Source organism: Aquarana catesbeiana, linkage group LG06, assembly GCF_042186555.1.
Source record: "Aquarana catesbeiana isolate 2022-GZ linkage group LG06, ASM4218655v1, whole genome shotgun sequence".
Classification (NCBI taxonomy): Eukaryota; Metazoa; Chordata; class Amphibia; order Anura; family Ranidae; genus Aquarana; species Aquarana catesbeiana.
This window is the reverse complement of record NC_133329.1, coordinates 129,850,029-129,874,583: the sequence shown is the minus strand read 5'-3', so window position 1 is coordinate 129,874,583 and position 24,555 is coordinate 129,850,029. Positions and strand designations below refer to the sequence as shown.

General features: G+C 40.8%; 1 protein-coding gene across 2 annotated transcripts in view; it reads right to left on the bottom strand.

Annotated features, from left to right (window-relative positions):
- BAIAP3 (BAI1 associated protein 3) overlaps window positions 1-24,555 on the bottom strand; it is a 597,572-nt gene that overhangs the window by 256,217 nt on the left and 316,800 nt on the right. For both annotated transcript variants that reach the window (XM_073636787.1, XM_073636789.1), the window contains 2 exons: window positions 16,909-16,968; window positions 2,451-2,517 (listed from right to left, as the gene is read on the bottom strand). In XM_073636787.1, the coding sequence (XP_073492888.1) occupies window positions 2,451-2,517; window positions 16,909-16,968 (127 nt within the window). The remainder of the gene's footprint in view (window positions 1-2,450; window positions 2,518-16,908; window positions 16,969-24,555) is intronic.

The window sequence follows — 24,555 nt, the reverse complement described above, 5'->3', positions numbered from 1 at the left end:
CCATGGCATTTTCTAATCCCACTGGCCACAGTTTGGTCCCTCTAAATCCTCAAGGACAGTAAGCTGGCCCTTTGTTCAGAAAGTTTGGAGACACCTGCTCTAGAAGGCTCAGACCTTCCTGTCAAGTTGCACTCTGCTGGATTTGTTAGGTGCTTTTTGGCATCAAGCAACTGTTTCTCAGATTTGTAAGGCTGCCATTTGGTCTTCTGTTCACACGTTCTTTTATGTTCTACCAGGTGGATTTTGGGGCCTCATCTGATGCCAGATTTGGGTGTAAAATCCTTCAGGCAGCTCTTTGTTCCGCATGCTTTTTTCAGTTCTCAGTTTGACTGTTTTTGCTTGTCCCAATAGTGAAAAGCTTTCTGTGTCCCTCCACGAATGAGAAATAAAATAGGAATTATTTACTCACTGTAAAATCGTTACTGGAGTCCATTGAGGAACAAAGGTCCCACCCTATTTTTATGATTATGCTCTCTTTACTACAAAAATGAGGTATGCTTATAGTAAGAGGGGTCCTCTTGGGCTGGCCTACAGTTTTTTTGTTTACCAGTGTCCAAGGAGTATAGCCACAGGTGTGTGCCTCTAAAGCACACACGGGCGGACTTTTCGACCGGACCGAGTCCGGCGGACAATCTGATTGTGTGTGGACTTCATCGGACCTTCAGCAGACTTTTCCAGACGAAAATCTGACGGACTTTAGATTTGGAACATGCTTCAAATCTTTACGTCGTAACTCCGCCAGACCAGAAATCCGCTCGTCTGTATGCTAGTCCGATGGACAAAAACCGACGCTAGGGCAGCTATTGGCCACTGGCTATCAACTTCCTTATTATCGTCATCATGTACGAATCAGGCGGACTTCGTTGTGACCGTGTGTAGGCAAGTCCGTCAAAAGTCCGTTGAAAGTCCGTCGGAAAGTCAGTTGGACCATTTCGGTCGAAAAGTCCGACCATGTGTACGCTGCAGAAAAGGAACTCCAAGAAAGGAATGTTATGGTGAGTACAAAAATTCTATTTTCACATCATATTTTTTGTTCATGTTTACATTTTAATAATACACAAAACTGAAATGTTATATAATAATTTATGCATATCTCTCTCTATCTATCTATCTATCTATCTATCTATCTATCTATCTATCTATCTATCTATCTATCTATCTATCTATCTATCTATCTATTTGTTTATCTATCTATTCTTCCAATTTAATTAAATCCAGACATAATACTAAAGAAGCCTTGGTGTAGCAATTTGGAAATGACAAGAAAGATGAAATATATTAACATGTATCCTGGGACAGTGAATAAAACATAAAAACATTTCTTGGTATTTCATATTGTGTAAAATATTTGTAACCTTATTACCTTATTATAAACTAGATATAAATCTTAACCAAACAACATTTTATTTGCTAAAGCACTGTGTATCATAAGCAATCCTTATTCTTTTCTAGATAAAATCCTTTTTTACCTTTTTCGTCCCTTGTTGTGTCTCCATGCTGATGATCTTCTGCAGCTTAATTTTATTAATTTCTTGTCTACATGAACACTGACAATGCCTACATGGCATTTCTAGAGATGGGCTTCTTGGTAGTGACAACAGTGGGCCATGCCTGTGCAATTTATGTTAAAACAGCCACATGTAGTCTCCATTTGAAGCCTGTTTTAAGGGCATTTATTTAAGAAATATTGAAAATTATTTTTAAAATCATAGTTTCATGTTAAACCTTACAGTATATGAGATTTTAGTATTTTGATTTACATATATGTTAAACATAGTGCTGCAAAATACAGAAAAGCAAGTACTTTTTTATTCTAAGGCCCTAACATTACAGGTTCATACACATAGGTAAACATGGACCTGTTAAAGCATATGTGGCAGAGTGAGAAGCAAAAGCCATACCGACAAAGGCTAGCAAGAGTGACATCTTTAGGCCGGTGGCAGGTCTTGACCAGGCTTAGGCAACCTGTGGCTCTCCAGCTGTTGTTAAACTATAAGTTCCAGCAAGCCTAGTTCAACAACAGCTGGAAAGCAACAGAGGCTGCCTATCTCAGCTGTAGAACAACTTCTGGAGGTCCAACTGAAAGTGACAGCATCCAACGAGAATCCTCAGTTGGCTTCAGAGGAAGAGAACTCTAGTTCAGGTAAAGCAACAATTAAACAATACTCGCTGGAAATGTTGAAGGACATAGGAATTATAAAAAAAAAATTATTTAAAGAACTTTAGGCAAATATTTGATAAACACCCTTTGGTTGTATTACAGATGACTTTAAAAATCATGACAGGTAGTGGGTAGAAGAGGGAGATGTGGAACTATACATGGTTGGGTTTGGCTGGTAAAACAATGGCTATGTATGTATTTTAAATGTGTATTTAGCTGTTTGGCTGGAGGTCTTCCTTAGAAGGTTGAATAAACAAACGACAAACCTTATACTCTCAACAAAACCTACCATTGGCGTCTTTTGCAAGAAGGTTTCTGGCCTGAACAACTGTGACTTTTAAAGCATAGATCGGAGCCTATGAGAAAGGAGACATCAAATGGAAAGCTTAGAAGGTAGAAAATCTTTGAAGTTTATTACAAAGTAGAGTCTATAGCATATCGTTATCTGAGATTCATTATATTTTGTATTTAGGATTTTTTAGTCAGTGACTAGAAAGAGAATCAAGTCTCAGTTTTACAAACTTATTAGGATAGCAGTTGAACCAGGAGCAGAGTTACTAGGTTGAGCAAAAAATGGGAACAGTTTAAAACAGGAATACAGTAATGATACACTGGACTAAGTTCACACAGCAAAGACAGTTAAAGATAAACTGTACTAAATTTTTAGTTATAGTTTTGGATAGAGTGGGGAGAGGGTTACATACACAAAGGGGTTGATTTACAAAAGCTGGAGAGTGCAACGTCTGGTGCAATTTTGCATAGAAACCAATCAACTTCCAGTTTTTTTGTCAAAATGTAATTGAAGGCTCAAGCTGAAGTTTGATGCAGATTGGCTACCATGCACAGCTGCACCAGATGTTACACTCTCCAGCTTTAGTAAATTGACCTCATAGGATTTTTATTGCTGTCTGTATCAACATTTGGTATATATACCCTCACCATGCTTTACTGTCATTAACCGCTTCAGCCCCGGAAGAATTTATCCCCTTCCTGACCAGAGCACTTTTTGCGATTCGGCACTGCGTCATTTTAACTGACAATTGCGCGGTCGTGCGACGTGGCTCCCAAACAAAATTGACGTCCTTTTTTTCCCACAAATAGAGCTTTCTTTTGGTGGTATTTGATCACCTCTGCAGTTTTTATTTTTTGTGCTATAAACAATAAAATAGCGACAATTTTGAAAAAAACACATTATTTTTTACTTTTTGCTATAATAAATATTCCCAAAAAATAATTTAAAAAAAATTTTTTTTCCTCAGTTTAGGCCGATACGTATTCTTCTACATATTTTTGGTAAAAAAAAATAGCAATAAGCATTTATTGATTGGTTTGCGCAAAAGTTATAGAAAAGTTTACAAAATTGGGGCATAGTTTTACGGCATTTTTATTAATAATTTTTTTTTTACTAGTAATGGCGGCAATCAGTGACATTTTTGGGACCATTGTCATTTAGACAGCAATCAGTGCTATAAAAATGCACTGATTCCTGTGTAAATGACACTGGCAGTGAAGGGGTTAACCACTAGGGGGCGGGGAGGGGTTAAGTCAGTACTAGGGAGTGATTTCTAACTGTAGGGGGGTGGGCTAGCTGTGGCACATCACTGATCTCTGCTCCCGATGACAGGGAGCAGAAATCAGTGATCCTGTCACTAGGCAGAACGGGGAGATGTTTGTTTACATCAGCATCTCCCCGTTTGTCCTCTCCGTGAGGCGATCGGGAGTATCCCCGCGGCGATCGAGTCCGCGGGACCCGCAACCCGACTCACGGAGCTCCCAGCCAAGGCGCTCGCGCCGCCGGCGGCGCGCACGCAATGGCATGGCGGGAAATTCAAATGGGACTTATACTTACACCCATTTGCCCAGCCGTGTCATTATGCTAACGTACATCAGCGTGCGCCGGTCGGGAAGTGGTTCAGACAAAGAGTGAGGGAAAATCCAAAATGTTATTGTTCTCACTGACAGAGGATTAGAGGGAAAATTTCCCAATGCGAACTCATGTTACAATGCCAAGTATTAAAGGTAGAATTTCCCCACACTTCTACCCACTTCTCATTGTGTTTCTAGACTTGAAGGTAAATATTCTCAACATCCTCAATTCTCCTAAACTATAAAAAAAAAAAAACATGCTTGTGCTGGAGTTCTACCTATATAAATATATAAACAATTATTGACCATGAAGGCTAATTTGAAACTTATTCTAACAGAGAACCCACACACAGCATTTCAAGATGACAGATATTCACTTGAATTTTCAATGACTAGGACCGCAGATGTGGATATACAAAAGCTCCTTCAGTGCATGTACGCAGTTCTTGTACAACTACATCTACATCCATTTAGCGTGGGTGTTGAACATCCACATTGGTTAGATAAGATCATTGCAGGGAATATAAAAATGTGTTTCAGATCAAGCCATGTGCAGCCAAGCATAAGAAGTGTCTGAAAGCCTAATACGCTTATATATGACCAGGTTTACAGGCAATCTACAGGAATTGGTCTAAATCTTGTCTTTTTGTAGAAAATGTGTAGTTTTAACTAAATATGTGGGCAGCCTATAAATTCAATGTTTACTGCAAAACAGTAAATATAATCTTGTTCCTTATTTCTGGGGAAATGTGTTCAGCACTGGCTGGCCTGTAAGAAGTTAGGGCAGTGTTTGTATCCTTTCTACTTGTTAAATAATATAGGGATGGGGTCAGTGCCAGACTAGCTCATATTGTGTAATATTCAACCTGCCACATACCTTGTTCCTTTCTCGTTTTAATGCTTTACTTTGAAAAAATTAAGCTGTTAGAAGGTATAATGTACAGGCACCTAAATGTAGACATGTGCATGATGAAAACATTTGTTTTGTTTCTTTTTGATTCATTAATCTAGTTATTTCGTTTAGTTCAATTCAGTTGATACATTCAATTCGTATTCGGAATTCGGAATTTTCGAATTTTCTTCGAACTTACTGATTTTTTCAATTCGAAACGTTCAAATCGATACATTTTCGAATCGGTCGAAACAAAAATGTTATATTGTTTTCGATTTGAATGCAGCAAAGTGAACAAACAAAAGAAAAATCTTCATCAAATGATTACAATGACTCTTTAAACCACCTTTGGCTTAACAAAAACGGTAATATTTCGAAATGGTACTCTAATAACACACATAGTCTTTGATTTCAGCAATATGTGTAGTTAGAATTCGACTGGAGTTCAAAGTAAAAGTAAAAGTAAAATTTGATTCTAATTTCAGTCCGAATTTCCGAAATTCGGACAAATTTCGTTTACGTTATTTGGAGCATTCGGTAAAATTCACTTATATTGTATATTTCCGAATCTCCGAATAACGAAAAATTTGTCTGAATATTAATTCGGAACAAAGCAAACCGCACATATCTACTTAAGTGAGCTTGCACAGACCTGCAGCAGCTTTAATTGTTTTCTGTACAACTGTAGTTAGGCATACAGAGAATGGTTAAAGGGGTTGTAAAGTCATAAGGTTTTTATCTTAATACATTCTATGCATTAAGATAAAAAGCCCTCTGTGTGCAGCAGCTCCCCTTAGCCCCTCTAACACTTACCTGAGGTCCCTCTCTGTTCAGCGATGTCCTTAAGTCCCTCGGCCATCCGAAATTCTCCTTCCTGATTGTCTGAGACACAGCAGCAGCACCACTGGCTCCCGCTGCTGTCAATCAAAGTCAGCTAGCCAATCACTGGAGAGAGGGGGCGGGGCTGGGTCGGGCTCTGTGTCTGAATGGATACAGGGAGCTGTGACACAGCTCAGGTGCCCCCATAGCAAGATGCTTGCTTTGGGGGCACTGAACAGGAGGGTGGGGCCAGGATCACAGAAGAGGGACCCAAAGAAGAGGAGAATCTGGGCTGCTCTGTGCAAATCCACTGCAACAGAGCAGGTTAGTATAAGGTTTGTTATTTTTTTGGAAACAAAAACGAGCCTTTACAATCACTTTAAAGCTGCTGCAGATATGTGTAGACTCCTCTACGTGTCTATTTTTATGCCTGCTAGCAGCTTTTTTTTTTTTTTTTTAAATTACAGAATTCCATTAAGGGCTCATTCACAAGGGTGCACAGATGGGTGCATAATCTGAATGCACACTGTCTGCATTCGAGGCCATGCATCTGCACCTGAATGCCTGTCAAACTTGGATGTGTGGGTGAGTCCATATAGCTGCTACATTCCCATTGACTAACTTAGGCTGCCTGCACACAGCTCCACACTGGTCCAGCCACATCAATAAATGGCCCCTGATCGCTGTGTGAGCTTCTGCACTTGTGTAAATGAGCCCTAAATTGTATGGGTAAAGTTTTTGTAAATCCTAACAATCTTATTTGCCACCTTTTGATCTGTTACATATACCAAGTAAATATACCAACATGTTATAAAGATGAAAGGAAAGATTTCTGCATTCCTAACATTTCCTATCCTAGTAGGTGAGCGCTGTTACCATAGAAAATGTGTTAACAGCAGGCTCACCAGATGATAATAAAGAAAATTTTAAAAAAAGCTTGTAAAAAAAGCAAAAGCAGCCACCACATCCAGGGACTAGTAAGCCTACAAAACATACTCTTACTATACTCTACCTATACAAAGCCTAGTAAGTTTTTTGTGCATTAGCCCAAAATCTTAGAATCCTAAGAGAACCTATATACAACAGAAAGTTAAGCTTCATTTGCATTACAATCCAGTGACCCCAATACAGAATTCATTGGAGCGCCAGTAAACTTTTATCTGACGGGTTACAGTAGTTTAGCCATAAATTAGATAAGAAGAACAGCAGTGCGCAGTCTGAGTGTAGTATATTAACAGATTTATTGTGGTAAAAAGACAAATGGCAACTGACATTGTGACAGTTAAAATCAGGGTCATCAAATAGTAAGGGCTTCCGATGGACAGTCTAACAACAACAGGGAACCTCAGACCAAGATAGGTGTACTGAGTGGATGGATACACCTGCAGGACCAAGAGAACACACCAGGGGGCACTAGACTAAGTGCAGCATTAAAAGTACTAAGAAATACTTGAAGAAATGGCACTTTTTGTATGTAATCCATAAACGGTCGGCTCATGCATCTGGGATGGGAAGCCTCTTTCAAAAACTTTCAGCCTGGAAAGACATCAGGCTGGATGACAGCTTAGATGAGGAAGCTGTTTAGAAGTAGTTTTCAGTGCTATTAATGCTGCACTTAGTTTGGTGCCCCCTGGTGTCTTGGTCATGCAGGTGTTTCAATCCACCCAGTACTCCTATCTTGGTCTGAGGTTTGCTGTTGTTGTGAGACTTTCCATCGGAAGCCCTTACTATGTGATAAGCCTGATTTTAACTGTCACAATGTGAGTTGCCATTTGTCTTTTCACCACAATAAATCTATTAATATACTACACTCAGTTTGCGCAATACTGTTCTTCTTATCTGTTTACCTAGAGATACTTCAGTCTCTACAGAGGTGCTGGATCTGGTCCATTGAAATCAGCAGAAAGTTACCCTGAATGCTCCAATTGGACTCTATGATCATTTTGCTGTTCTGTATAGACAAACATGTACACACAACAGTTACTGCGCCATATACCCCATTTATGGGAGGTTAGCAATGTGAGCCAGACACAGCTAACATCACTCTAATATGTGTCAGGAATTTAAGATAGAGGAAGGAGAATAGGGTGAATACAGTGCTGGGGAACACAAAAAAAAGAACTTAGTACCGTGATAATTCTTTATCATAGTTCTAGTGAGATACAAGAGCTTGAGAAAGCAGATAAGGCACCTCATACATTAACTATTCTTTATTTTTCGTTCAACCAATAGGTTGAACAAAAAAAAAGATCCAATTCCCCCATCCACAAACTCAATGTGGATGGGGGAATCACTCCTGCTTAGTTATTGTATATTGTATACAGCTATAGCTCGTGGCACTGATTATTTGGGAAAAACCCGGCTGGTTGTAGATCGGCTTCTGCACAAACAGCCTGCCCATACATGGCTGAAAAATGAAAACGAATGCAGCCACCACATCCAAGGCACAGTAAGCTGCAATACTATCCTTTTCCGTGTCCCCCCCCTCCCCTTCCTGTTTTCTCACTCTTATACTTTATTTTGCCTCCCTATCATGGAGGTCCTGTTACTTCTCCACTTGTCTTCTTCTCGGCAGCAGACTAAACCATCGAATCAGATCTAACAGCACATTTTGGCCAGCACCTTGCCAGCCACCTGGATCCTTTCAAGATCATTTTAGACCACGTCTACATCATTAGCCCATTGCTCTGTTCATAACTTTTGTTATGTTTAAACATGGATAATATATATGTATATATATATATATATATATATATATATATATATATATATATATATATATATATACATATACAGTATCTCACAAAAATGAGTACACCCCTTACATTTTTGTAAATATTTTATTATATCTTTTCATGTGACAACACTGAAGAAATTACACTTTGCTACAATGTAAAGTAGTGAGTGTACAGCTTGTATAACAGTGTAAATTTGCTGTCCCCTCAAAATAACTCAACACACAGTCATTAATGTCTGACCTCCAAGACAGGATTGTATTGAGGCACAGATCTGGGGAAGGGCACAGAAAAATTTCTGCAGCATTGAAGGTCCCAATGAGCACAGTGGCTTCTATCATCCATAAGTGGAAGCAGTTTGGAACTACCATCACTCTTGCTAGAGCGGGCCGCCAGGCCAAACTGAGTGATTGGGGGAGAGGGGCCTTAGTAAGGGAGGTGACCAAGAACTCAGTCACTCTGACAGAGCTCCAGCGTTTCTCTGTGGAGACAGGAGAACCTTCCAGAAGAACAACCCTCTCTGCACCACTCCACCAATTAGGCCTGTATGGTAGAGTGGCCAGACGGAAGCCACTCCTCAGTGAAAGGCACATGACAGCCCATCTGGAGTTTACCCAAATGCACCTGAAGGACTCTCAGACCATGAGAAACAAAATTGTCTGGTCTGATGAAACAAAGATCAAACTCTTTAGCCTGAATGGCAAGCGTCATGTCTGAAGGAAACCAGGCACCGCTCATCCCCTGGCCAGTAACATCCCTACAGTGAAGCATGGTGGTGGCAGCATCATGCTGTGGGGATGTTTTTCAGTGACAGGAACTGGGAGACTAGTCAGGATCAAGGGAAAGATGAATGCAGCAATGTACAGAGACATCCTTGATGAAAACCTGCTCCAGAGCGCTCTGGACCTCAGTCTGCAGTGAAGGTTCATCTTCCAACAGGACAATGACCCTAAGCACACAGCCAAGATAACAAAGGAGTGGCTACGAGACAACTCTATGAATGTCCTTGAGTGGCCCAGCCAGAGCCCAGACTTGAACCTGATTAAATATATCTGGAGAGATCTGAAAATTAATGTGCACTGATACTCCCCATTCAACCTGATGGAGCTTGAGAAGTCCTGCAAAGAAGAATGGGAGAAACTGCCCAAAAAAAATGGCAAGCTTTGTAGCATCATACTCAAAAAGACTTGAGGCTGTAATTGGTGCCAAAGGTGCTTCAACAAAGTATTGAGCAAAGGCTGTGAATACATATATAAATCTATGTACATATACATTTGCAAATATTTCAAACAAACTTCTTTCACGTTGTCATTATGGGGTATTGTTTGTAGAATTTTGAGGAAAATAACATAATAAAATGTGCAAAAAGTGAAGCACTTTGAATACTTTCCGGATGCACAGTATATATACTATATATACAGTGGGGACTGGAAAGTATTCAGACCCCCTTACATTTTTCACTCTTTGTTATATTGCAGCCATTTTCTAAAATCATTTAAGTTAATTTTTTTCCTCATTAATGTACACACAGCACCCCATATTGACAGAAAAACACAGAATTGTTGACATTTTTGGAGATTTATTAAAAAAGAAAAACTGAAATATCACATGGTCCTAAGTATTCAGACCCTTTGCTCAGTATTTAGTAGAAGCACCCTTTTGATCTAATACAGCCATGAGTCTTTTTGGGAAAGATGCAACAAGTTTTTCACACCTGGATTTGGGGATCCCCTGCCATTCTTCCTTGCAGATCCTCTCCAGTTCTGTCAGGTTGGATGGTAAACGTTGGTGGACAGCCATTTTTAGGTCTCTCCAGAGATGCTCAATTGGGTTCAAGTCAGGGCTCTGGCTGGGCCATTTTTTTTTTTTTTTAATACTTTATTTAATATTTTACCATACAAATCCTAAACCAATACAAAAGACACGAACTTATATAGTTCATAGACAAAGTAAAACATATTACAATCATTCAACCCACCCCCCCTCCCCCCCAATCCCCCCCACCCTCCCCGCCCCAATCCTGCAGATAAGTTATAAAGGGGACTTCTTACACCTCAGATCCCCACATTATTATCTAGCTCTACACCCTTTATGCTACTTTTGTGACCTCCTCTAAGTAACTCCAGGTCTTTTTATAATTTTGCCATCCTACCCATTTGCCCGCCCAAACCTCTCCCTCCTCCGGAACCCCTCCTGCACTGTCAATACTTTCCACATTGTACACCTCGTTGATAAAGAAGAGCCAATCGCGGATATTTGGGCAAGCCGGGTCCCGCCATTTCATTGCTATCTGCTTTTTGGCTGCGTCCAGCAATATAGGAACTATTGAGGAGCGGTACCCCTTCAACAACTTTGCCGTACCGTGGAACAAACATTCCCACGGATCTTCCGCTATGACCTCCCCTGTAATTTCCTTAACCAATATTATGATATTTTCCCAGTTATTTGGGGACACTCCCACCATATGTGGGCCATTGTTCCCACTCTACTACACCCCCTCCAGCATAACTCCGATTTAGTACTTTCCATTTTGTTTAACTTGTCTGGGGTGGCATACCATCTTGCTAAACACTTAAAGTGAGTTTCAACTCTCCTCGTGTCACGTGCAGCTAAGTGTGCCAAATTCAATATTTTATCCAACCTGGGTTTACTACAGTGTGACCCTAATTCCCGCTCCCACTGGCTGGGCCATTCAAGAACAGTAACGGAGTTGTTGTGAAGCCACTCCTTCGTTATTTTAGCTGTGTGCTTAGGGTCATTTTCTTGTTGGAAAGTAAACCTTCGGCCTAGTCTGAGGTCCTGAGCACTCTGGAGAAGGTTTCCGTCCAGGATATCCCTGTACTTGGCCGCATTCATTTTTCCCTCAATTGCAACCAGTAGTCCTATCCCTGCAGCTAAAAAACACGCCCACAGCATGATGCTGCAACCACCATGCTTCACTGTTGGGACTGTATTGAACAGGTGATGAGCAGTGCCTGGTTTTCTCCACACATACCGCTTAGAATTAAGGCCAAAAAGTTCTATCTTGGTCTCATCAGACCAAAGAATCTTATTCCTCACCATCTTGGAGTCCTTCAGGTGTTTTTTAGCAAACTCCATGCGTGCTTTCATGTGTCTTGCACTGAGGAGAGGCTTCCGTCGGGCCACTATGCCATAAAGCCCCGACTGGTGGAGAGCTGCAGTGATGGTTGACTTTCTACATCTTTCTCCCATCTCCCGACTGCATCTCTGGAGCTCAGTCACAGTGATCTTTAGATCTCTGCTTTACCTCTCTTACCAAGGCTCTTCTCTCCAAAAGCTCAGTTTGGCCGGACGGCCAGCTCTACGAAGGGTTCTGGTCATCCCAAAGGTCTTCCATTTAAGGTTAATGGAGACCCCTGTGCTCTTAGGAACCTTAAGTGCAGCAGAATTTTTTTGTAACCTTGGCCAGATCTGTGCCTTGCCACAATTCTGTTTCTGAGCTCTTCAGGCAGTTCCTTTGACCTCATGATTCTCATTTGCTCTGACATGCACTGTGAGCTGTAAGGTCTAATATATACAGGTGTGTGGCTTTCCTAATCAAGTCCAATCAGTATAATCAAACATAGCTGGACTCAAATGAAGGTGTAGAACCATCTCAAGGATGATCAGAAGAAATGGACAGCACCTGTGTTAAATATATGAGTGTCACAGCAAAGGGTCTGAATACTTAGGACCATGTGATATTTCAGTTTTTCTTTTTTAATAAATCTGCAAAAATGTCAACAGTTCTGTGTTTTTCTGCCAATATGGGGTGCTGTGTGTACAGTAATGTGGAAAAAATGAACTTAAATGATTTTAGTAAATGGCTGCATTATAACAAAGACTGAAAAATTTAAGGAGGTCTGAATACTTTCCGTCCCCACTGTATATACTCTTTCAAAGTACTATCTGTCTTCTGACATACTTCAATAAACATTTAGTGAAATTTAGTGAAACTGAAAACAGTTCACATATTATACATGTATCAATTAATTGTTGGTGGAAGATCTTTCACAAGATTTTTTGTTCTGGACTCTACCTTGATTTTTTAAATGAGCCACTGACAAGGACTCTCTTTTTTATGTTTTTTAACGCTGCACCTTTATATGTTTTTTACATATATTACATATTTCAAAGATGTACTTGGCAGAAATTCCACTTTACAACTTATTTGCAGGCAGTGTATAAGTGAAAAACTGAAAAATAATTCATATAAATAGACATGACCCTAAAAAAAACATTCATGATCTGTACAAAAAACAGGAAAGAAATATAAAAAGAAAATTCTGCGTTCCAACCTCATTAATGTTACTGCTCTGTACATTGTGCTATGTTACTGCTGGTAAACATAAGCTATGATCTCCTTGACCTATTCAAGTGTTTACCATGATAGATGTATTTAGTACTCTTAGCCCTAAACAGAGAGAACAACATGTGCAGAATACCTCTGCCTACTCTAACAGGCTTAATGACTCTCTCTGATCTGTCAGTTTTACCTTTCAATTTTTAAACCATCTTTAGTGGCCTATTTATAGCACAGTGCAGATACTGCTATCCAATAGAGAAAGCAAATGTTTCAGTTATCAAATTCAGACCACAATGTGGTACCTGCAGTGTCTTACAGTTTTAATACCTGCTTAAAGTGTATCTGCCAAAATAAAATGATAGTATTGCAGCCTACCAGTCCTTAGATGTGGTAGCTGCATTAGTATTCTATTTTCACGCTTTTTTCCTTTCCTCTGGTCATACACAGAACATGGAAATGCAATAGTTTTAGTAAATATAAACTGCTAAATACCTTTTCTCATCAGCAGTATATAGCAGTCTTGTGACTTCTGTGAGTGTCTGGTTAAAGCTTGTAGGATGAGTTTTCATTCTGCACTGACTGTCCTATCAGGATACAGGACCCTCTATCTGGACAGTGCTGATTGGCCCTGTGCTCATCACATGCACTCTCCCAAGAAAAAAAAAATACTCTCTAGCAATACACACCAAACTGAGCATGTGTAGCTTGTCCCCTACCCTCTGTATTATCAGGAAGTATATTGGGGACAGTGGAAGGAGGAGAGGTTCAGAGAAGACAGGATCAAACAGCCTTTATACACAATGCTGAGGATTAACCCCTTAGGCTCCACAGTGTGTGCATGTAACATAACAAGCATGCATTACTGCATATACAGACTGATTTTTTTCTTTTATCTCAATAAAGCGTTATTGAACAAAATATATTTGTCATTATACAATCCAGAACATATGCACTCCAGTTGGACAAAAAAAAATACTTTAGACTGACAGACAACTAGTGTTAACCATCAGGATAGAACAGCCTATCCTCGAAAGCCAGTTAAAGATACATGTATGTGATAAGTCAGAGAAATATACCTCTGCCATCCATAAACATTCTCATAGAACAGTGACTATACAGACTGATTTTACTGTTGTGGGTTTAGTAACACTTGAACCTTGTTCTCCTGCCATTAACATGATTCCTGTCCTAGGGTGACAAGTATACTGAGCAGAATTGTTACCTTAAGAAAGGGAGGGTGTTAGGACTACATAACATTGTGAAAAAAAGTGAAAAAGTGAGCCATCAGGGGTCTATACCCCTCATATTTCACCAAAGCCGGCCCCACTGTTGTGAAAAAAATAGATAAATAATTTTAAAAAATAATATCAAAATTGTAAAAAAAATAAACTAAAAAAAAGTTTAAAAATGTAGGGCTCGTTCACACCACAAAAACGCACTCCGGATCTGTTCCGGATCTGTTTCTGCATGCGTGTTTTTAACATGTTTTTGGTGCATTTTTGATGCATTTCTGGATGCATTCTAGATGCTTTTTATCAGTTTTTTTTCACTGTACTGAGGTCTGGTGCGATTTGGATGTGCTCCAGTGCATTCTGATGCTTTTTTTTATGCGTTTTACCACGTTCCAGTACAGTCCAGTGCAGGAAAAATGCTGCATGTTCTACTTTTTTCTGGAACTGGAAAGCCCTGGAACTGACCGCACTGGTGTGAACTATGTCACTGAAAACCATATAACCTACTTTGCATGCATTTTTGATGCAGAAAAAAAAGCACTGGACTGCATGTGGTATGCACTGGCACTAAAGGCTCATTCACATGGGTTCTCTGGCATATACAGTTTTAATGAGCAGTTTGTTTGTGCAGCTGCAGCCGCCTGCTACCCTATGAGGAAGCAGTGGATGTATGAACACATTCGCAGGGCCTAATTTCACAGGTGTGCAAGTGTTAGTGATTGGCCCTAAATGCACACTGTCTGTGTTTGGGGCCGTACACCTGCATCCACATGCCTGTCAAATTGTGACCTGCAGCTGTGTTCGTAGAGCCACTGTGTCCCTATAGCGTAACAGCCTGCCTACACATAGCTCCGGCCAAAAAAACAAAAAAAACACTAATGTACACTTTACAAACCCATGTAAATAAGCCCCAAGACCTTATTTACACACAGAATTGTATTTATCAAGTCAATACAGTTTTATCCTTTAGATTTAACAGAAATTTCGTAAGGTATTTTGTGTTTGTTTCCGCTAATAATGATTTTAATGTAATTTACAGGGGGTGATGTAAGGTCCCATGATTTCTAACAACAACCCTGTCTATGTAACCTTGATTTGAGTGTAACATTGTACACTCTCAATAACATTAATAAAAAAACTAAATTAAAAAGTGCAATGCAATGACACATGGCACTGCCCCCCCCACACAACAGCCCACTAAACAGGGTGTATTAGCATGCAACTACTGTCAATGGGTCCTAATTTAAAGTGTTACTAAACCCAGGACCCCACATTCACTATATTTGATCACCCACAGAACATGGAATCACATAGTAAGTGAGGTTGAAAAAAAGACACAAGTCCATCAAGTCCAACCTATGTGTGTGATTATATGCCAGTATTACATTGTATATCCCTGTATGTTGCGGTGCTTATCTAATAGTTTTTAAACTAATGATGGATACTGACAGGTCACATTACCAGGTTCTCCTCGCTCCTTGTTTCTTTTGTTATTTCATTAATTTGAACAGTGCGTCACTTGCTTGAGTGCAATGCCCATTTGTAAAGTGTAGCATTGTGCTTTAGAAATGTGTCCCCCCCCCCCCCATTTTTAAACCAGACCATACCATTGCTTTATATACTGTATGGGACCTTTAGCCCACCATAATGCTATGCTTTTTTCAAGTGTATTGGATTTTATATCTTAAAGACAGGTATTTTGATATGTAACCATACAGAATCATTTCACTCTTTCCAGTCTCAATATTTCCATTTTTAATGAGCACTGGTGTGTTAAAAAAATCTTCAAGGTTACAGCCCTATGAAAGTCCAGTGATTCAATTTTAATGGTGGTAATATTATTATCATTCATAACAGTTTGTGCCTCTGACCCGATGAACCACCATAACAATAAGAAATTCATGCTAGACTCTTGCTAAACACTTTTTTTATACAATACCAGTCACAGAAATAGATATTTCATCAGATATACTTTGCACTAACCATCCCCATTTTCATAGTTTTTCCTCCACCTTCAAGTTACATCAGTTGTGAAGCGGGTCCAAATATGACCATGCAGTCCAATAGGCACCAACAGTTAAACCCAATGCTCTTAGCAATCAATACCAGACCTTGGTAGACACCACCCTCTTTCGCTGCAATACAAGTCTATGGGGGTTATTTACTAAAGAAAAATCCACTTTGCACTGAAAGTGCACTTGGAAGGAAAGTTGCTGTAGATCCGAGGGGGACATGCAAGGAAAATAAAAAACAGCATTTTAGCTTGCACATGATTGGATGATAAAATCAGCAGAGCTTCCACTCATTTCAGATGTACCCCTTAGATTTAGAGTGACTGCACTTCCAAGTGCACTTTCAGTGCAAAGTGGATTTGCCTTTAGTAAATAACCCCCAGTGTGAGAAAGCACCTGATGGGGGGTATGGCCATACACTCAAATATGTATTTTATTCAGACTTCTGGTTGAATGAAAGAAATCCATTCCTCCTTCCACAATCAACAGCACGGCTCAACGAATCTCCCCTGCCAATTATTGTATTTTGACTGCCGAACTGGCAGCTGTCAGAATGGGTGAATAGTGCTTGCATGTGATTGGATGCAGATGATGTTTGGCTTCTGTTGGCAAGAATGTTGGGAGGGGTGCTTTGCTAGGGAACTGGCTCTTCCTGAAGTAATCAAATTTGATGGCAAATTCAGAAGCACACTGGAAATCAATAACAAATGTGTATGGGTAAGTAAGCATTTAAAATACTCTATCTATCTGTGATTTTACCTGCAAAGTTGGTGACAAGGTCTCTTTAAGCCTTTCCTAATTTTACTGCAATTTTTTTGCCGCATTATCAGGTTTCTGGATGTAATATTACTCAAGAACGTAAGGTTGATGGAACAAGTCCTTTACCTTTGAATCTTTGACACGTATCAGAATGAAATCATGGTCGCTCTCACTCATTCCAAAAACCTGCAGACACAAACAAGATTTTTTTTTAGTATGGATCAGAGATGCAGGAACACAAGACCACACAGCTAAAAATACTACAAAGCCAAGAGATAGACGTTGGCTGTCCTATTATCCTGTGCAGCTGACTGTAAGCTGCCATTTGTTTCCTTCATGTCGACAGTTCTTATGAAGGAAGCAGATCAGTAAATACGGGATGACATTTTCAGAGCCAATTGCCTTTGTCTCAAGTCTGCTTTGTGTCATCATCCAAAATGTGCAATAAATTTATGTGCAATGTCTACTTGTGGGATTTCTTCTTAAACAAGCATTTTTTTACAGACTGTATATTAGAAATTTCACGCTCTAAAATTCCAAAATGATTTTGTTTAACGATGACTGTTTTTAACGATACTGACTGTTTTTTAACATTTGGATGGATGGCATATGAATTCCCCAAAAGCTTGTTTCTTATACTTCTGATGACTCCACTAGCAAGATCTACTGGCTGTTTAGTCCCACCCCTTCTGCTACATTCTCAATTTCTCAGTAATGAAAAATTGAATAAAAAGTCCAGTAGACAAAGTGAGATCCCTTCACAATGACCACAAGTTGGTAAAAAAGGTGGTTGAAGCATACATATAACCAGAGTCCACAAAAAATCTTCAAACCTGGGGATGTGTTGACCTCTAGCAACCCTGAGCAGAAACCCTAGGATACAACAGAACCCTGCTTGAGAAGGCTGATCTAAAAACGGTTTGAGCAACATCAAACAATTTTGGTAGTTAATGTATTTGTAGATTTTTATATACAGGACCCAAAAGAAGAAACAATGTAAGAAAAGGGAGGGGTAAAGGGGCTTGGGCGACCAAGAAAATGTGTCCCTTTAAAATGGGGGAAAACAGAAACCGTAAACAAATTTAGGGCTAAACTGCACTGTTCAGTGGCGGAATTACCAGGGTCGCAACAGTCGCACTTGCGACGGGGGCCCTGGCATTCCATCACTGTAGGGGGGCTCCAGCGAGGTTACTATTCACACGGCTCTGAGTAGAGAGCGTGCCTCTCATGGAACAGCAGCACAGAGCCGGCATTGACAGTTCTATCCCCCCTCCTTCCGTCCTCTCTCGCTTGGGATGAGAGAGGACACAGCTGACCTGCTCCCCCTTCTCCCCCCTCCCCTCTCCTGTGTGCTCCGCGGGCAGTCAAGTGTGAAGCTAACAAGCTTACATTTCCCGTGGAGCACGGGGAGCAGATCAGCTGTGTCCTCTGTCATCCCATGCGAGAGAGGACAGACAGAGGGGGGATAGAACTGTCAATTACGTCTCTGTGCTGCTGTTCCATGAGAAACACACTCTCCGCTCAGAGCTGTGCTGTCCTGAGAAGGCAGATGGCACTGATGGACACTGTTAGAAGGCACTGACGGACACTAATGGAAGGCACTGATGGACACTGATAGAAGGCACTGATAAACACTGATAGAAGGCACTAATGGACACTGATAGAAGGCACTGATGGACACTGATAGAAGGCACTGATGAGCACTGATAGAAGGCACTGATGAGCACTGATAGAAGGCACTGATGGACACTGACAGAAGGCACTGACAAACACTGAGAGAAGGCACTGATGAGCACCAATGGGCACTGATAGAAGGCACTGATGGACACTGATAGGAGGCACTGATGGGCACTGATAAGAGGCACCAATGAGCACTGATAGGAGGCACTGATGGGTACTGATAAGAGGCATTGATGGGCACTGAAAGGAGGCATTGATGGGCACTGATAAGAGGCATCGATGCGCACTGATAGGAGGCATTGATGGGCACTGATAGGAGGCATTAATGGGCACAGATAGGCCACATTGATGAGCACTGATAGGTAGCACTGATAGGAGGCACTAATGTGCACTGATAGGCTGCACTGATAGGTGGCACGGATGGGCATTGATAAACAATGATAGGCAGAACTCATAGACTGCACTGATGGGCACTGAGGAACACTGATAGGCAGAATTGATGAGCACTGATAGATGGCACTGATTGGCAGCATTGAAGAGTACTGATAGGTGGCACTGATGGACGCTGTTAGGCGGCATTAACAAGCACTGATAGGTGGTGCTGATAGGCAGAATTGATGGGCACGAATAGGTGCCTTTAATGAGTACTGATAGGTAACACTTGTAGGTGGAATTGATGGGCACCGATAGGCGGCATTGATGAGCACTGATAGGCAGCATTGATGGGCACTAATAGGCGGCATTAATGAGCACTAATAGATGGCACTGATGATTGGGGCACTGATTATCAGTGTAAACTATTTACTGACATTATTGACAGTTAACGGCAGTCCTTTCCTCACACAGACACAGCATGGGAGGAAAGGGCTGCGAATAACTGGCAAGTCTGTTTACATGTGATCAGCTGATCACATGTTAAAGGGCCGCTGTGATTTTGCTGGATGCACGTCCTAGGGGGCATGCGGGAAGCAGGGTTCTGGGAGGATGTCCATGGACACCCTCCCAAAATTGGAAGCCTGGGGCTCGGATGAAAGGGGGGCAGGGGGGCCCATCATGGTTTCTTGCACCAGGGCCCTGAAGGTTCTAGTTACGCCTCTGGCACTGTTCACTTTGCTGCTTAACTGGATAATCATGAGTGTGAAAAAGATTTGTCACTGGGTAATTGCTGAAAACAAAATATTAAATAAGCACAAAACACAATAATAACTGTTAATATAAATCATTATCTACCAGTTTTATGGTTGAATATATTTTTATTAACACATTTTTAGACGGTTACATACATAAACAGTCACTCAGACTGAGTGAGTTCAAATACACATGAAAATTATAAATGGAGCAATAAATATATCTTAGAATGAAAATTCTCAAAGGGGGTCGATATCCGCAACAAAGCAGAAGAAGATAAACAAAAGTATAGGAGTACAGTAAACAACATTGAAATTAATGAGGGTAATTGCAGGGAAATGGACGAGGATATTGTCCTTAGTGCAGCCCAACATGCATATATGCAGTGCAAAATCAGGAGACCCCCAAAAAACAAGTGCTCAATAATATTCGTGGTAAGAAGCTGAAGACAAAAGAAAAAGGTATAGCAAAAGAAATGAGAAGAAAAGACAGAAAAAAAGAGAAAGAAAAATGAATTTGATTGCCTAATTTCTCAGAAGAGCTGTAATACATTCATATATCTACCAGTTTTAATGATTAATAAAAAAAAATAAAAAAAAAAAGAAAGAAAGAAAGAAAGAAAGAAAGAAAGAAAGAAAGAAAGAAAGAAAGAAAGAAAGAGAGAAAGAAAGAAAGAAAGAAAGAAAGAAAGAAAGAAAGAAAGAAAGAAAGAAAGAAAGAAAGAAAGAAAGAAAGAAAGAAAGAAAGAAAGATTGAAAGAAAAGAAAGAAGAAAAGCAGATACAGCATAACAGTGACATCTTCCCATTTTGTGTGCTGTGTAAACCACATTGCATACAATGCCATTTAGCATACAGATTGTTGTATTTTTAAAGCTGGAATGTGGCTACATTTTGCAGCTATTTTTGAGAGCTTAGTGGACATCTTGTTTTTTTTTAATAGAGTTCATTTATTGAAAGATGGTGGCTTATGTGTCTCCTGAAATGATTCAATCTGTGCCAATCTCCCAAATGTACTATGTTTGCTAATAAAACATATTAGTCCTGTGGCACATTAGATACACGAGAGAAACATAATAACTTTTTTTTAAGAAAACACACATTTTATATTATATCTGCATATTACATCAATGCACTGGGACAAATTTACTAAAAGGAAATGAAGAACACAAGTACTGTAAATTATGTTTACACTGACAGACTGCAGAATACTGACCGTGAATCTTAAACCTAGAAAATTGTACAATAATGTTCAATTCTTGTGGTTCAGACAGAGGTGTTGTGTGGGTTTCCAGTGCCTAGAGGAAGGAGTCCCTTCCACCAGAATATATACAGTATCTCACAAAAGTGAGTACACCCCTCACATTTTTGTAAATATTTTATTATATCTTTTCATGTGACAACACTGCTACAATGACACTTTGCTACAACGTAAAGTAGTGAGTGTACAGCTTGTATAACAGTGTAAATTTGCTGTCCCCTCAAAATAACACACAGCCATAATGTCTAAACTGCTGGCAACAAAAGTGAGTACACCCCTAAGTGAAAATGTCCAAATTGGGTCCAAAGTGTCAATATTTTGTATGGCCACCATTATTTTCTTAACCCTCTTGGGCATGGAGTTCACCAGAGCTTCACAGGTTGCCACTGGAGTCCTCTTCAACTCCCCCATGATGACATCATGGAGCTTATGGATGTTAGAGACCTTGTGCTCCTCCACCTTTCATTTGAGGATGCACCACAGATGCTCAACAGGGTTTAGGTCTAGAGACATGCTTGACCAGTCCATCACCTTTAGCCTCAGCTTCTTTAGCAAGGCAGTGGTGGTCTTGGAGGTGTGTTTGTGGTCATTATCATGTTGGAATACTGCCCTGCGGCCCAGTCTCCGAAGGGAGGGGATCATGCTCGGCTTCAGTATGTCACATTACATGTTGGCATTCATGGTTCCCTCAATGAACTTTAGCTCCCCAGTGCTGGCAGCACTCATGCATCCCCAGACCATGACACTCCCACCACCATGCTTGACTGTAGGCAAGACACGCTTGTCTTTGTACTCCTCACCTGGTTACCGCCACACGCACTTGACACTATCTGAACCAAATCATTTTTCCTTGGTCTCATAAGACCTTAGGACATGATTCCAATAATCCATGTCCTTGATCTGCTTGTCTTCAGCAAACTGTTTGCAGGCTTTCTTGTGCATCACCTTTAGAAGAGGCTTCCTTCTGGGACGACAACCATGCAGACCAATTTGATGCAGTGTGCGACGTATGGCCTGAGCACTGACAGGCTGACCCCCCACCCCTTCAAACTCTGCAGCAATGCTGGCAGCACTCATATGTCTATTTCCTGAAGACATCCTCTGGATATGACGCTGAGCACGTGCACTGTTGAACCACTGTATGGTCTTGGCCACTGTGCTGCAGCTCAGCTTCAGGGTCTTGGCAATCTTCTTATAGCCTAGGCCATCTTTATGTAGAGCAACAATTCTTTTTTTCAGATCCTCAGAGAGTTCTTTGCCATGAGGTGCCATGTTGAACTTCCAGTGACCAGTATGAGAGAGTGAGAGAGATAACACAAAATTTAACACACCTGTTCCCCATTCACACCTGAGACCTTGTAACACTAAAGAGTCACATGACACCGGGGAAGGAAAATGACTAATTGGGCCCAATTTGGACATTTTCACTTAGGGGTGTACTCACTTTTGTTGCCAATGGTTTAGCCATTAATGGCTGTGTGTTGAGTTATTTTGAGGGGACAGCAAATTTACACTGTTATACAAGCTGTACACTCACTACTTTACATTGTAGCAAAGTATAATTTCTTCAGTGTTGTCACATGAAAAGATATAATAAAATATTTACAAAAATGTGAGGGGTGTACTCACTTTTGTGAGATACTGTATATATATGGTGGTGATGTCAGCGGGGAGTATTGATATTTTTAAAAGACTCCTGGACATGCATCTTAAAGAACACAATGCAGGGATATGGGAAATGATTATCTACACTGACTCACATATGCCTACACAGGTTGAACTCAATGGACTGCTGTCTTTATTCAAACTTACCTACTATCTAACTCTGTAACTATATGCACCCTCCAATTTGAGCACCCCTCAACTCGATACACCCCCTTCAGTGTGTACCCCAGACCTTACACCCCCTTATTGTGCACCCTAACTCCATATAACCACCCTTATCCCTAGGTGCACAGCATGCCTGTTGGCAATGACCCAAGGGAAGATGGAGGAGAGAAAGTAGAAGAGAGATCAGAGACATCCTGAACTGCCCCAAGCAGCACAGTGCCACACACTTAAGCCCCATACACACGGGTTGAATGTCGAGCGGCATCGGCCGGTTCAATAGAATCGGCCGACATTTGGCCCATGTGCACTACAGCCGGTCCAACTGCAGCCGACCATTCAGCTGGCTTTTGTGAAAGGGGCATGACCGAAAAAGGTCTTCCAGCCAGCTCCCAATTAGCACTCTTGGCCAAAGACTGAGATCGCTGACGAGTGTTCTGGCGGGGGGCCGTCCCCAGGTCAGAACACAATAGAACAGCAGGGGAGACCACAGTATTAACATCAGATTCTTAGTGCAGCGGCTCCGAACTGAGCTGTCAGGTTTTTTTCATTGAACAAGGTTGAACAAGAAAAAAACTAGTAGTGAGTACTAGGCTTTAGTGGGAACATGCCACTAGCTCTCCTCAACTCTGCCCACTCTAACCTAGACCCACCCACACAACCTAAAAGGAAGAGAGAAAGGAGGGAGCGTGCCACTGACTGGACCTGGATGGAACACGCATAGAGAAATCTCCTGCCTTTTCTAACCCCCAAATCCTCATTAATTTTTCAGCCCCAAGAATTTTGAACCCAGGGCAACCGCCTCTGTTGCTCCACCAATGCTACGTCACTGGGTTCAGATTCTGTTTGTAGTCTGCTTTGTTAGCTAAGGCAATAGCCTTAGCTACGACTAAGGCTATTGCCGAAACGCATCAGCTTTATTGTTTTATTGTCACTCTGATGTACCAATAAACGTCACTTCAAGGATTACAGTTTTGCTGGCTCTCCTTATTACTGTAGTCTGTTTTGTACATCCCGGTGCTGCCATCTGTTACAATAGGGTTCACCAAGGGATGCAGATGTCAACATGTACATGGATGTAAAATACAACACCACACTTGCCCACTAAGGAATGGACTGCAGACATGGAAGGGAGAGCAGTAGGTTGCAATCAGAACAACAAAAGTCTCAAATTATGGGTATTTATCATAGGAACCTCTGTTTCAATTTACAGTACAAGTGAATATACTGCAAGAGTACAGTGTTCTTTCCAGTGTGTCATATTGGTCACCTCCTTTCTGCTGTTAAATGTCATTGTCACCCTCAGTTGGAGCAATGGGGGCTTCTCCCACTGTGCCATGACATCATTGTTATACCTAATCACAGCCACAGACAGATCTTCTGCTATATGCTAGTACAGTCTAATAATTGTCAGTAATTCTTTTCAGTCTTTACACTTGTGCTATAAGGGTACAAAGGCAACATGTAAGCAATAGGAGTCAGGCAAAGTCAGGGTGCGGGTCATTCGAGTTAAAGAAAAGCTGCGCTATGGCACCATAACCAAATAAATACCCTGTACACCTAGATCAACATATTAGGGGCACATGAATTCCTTCTTTTCCTTTTAAGCGACAATGCCGATGCTTGGTGATTGAACCAGTGCTGTCACAAGAGGGTGGAAGAGAGCATAATTTCTTGAGCAACCTTGAGCAAAACATTTCACTTTAACCATCATCCTGCACAAGCCAATCAAGATCAGCAATCAGAAGAAACTGGGAAGAAGATGCTGGTGAGGTACTTCATGGGCCTCAGAACGTTGGAACTAAGGTAGTTATTGTTGACTTTAGTTCAGCTTTAAGCTGGCCATACAGTATACAATTTGATTCTAAAATTTCCTTTA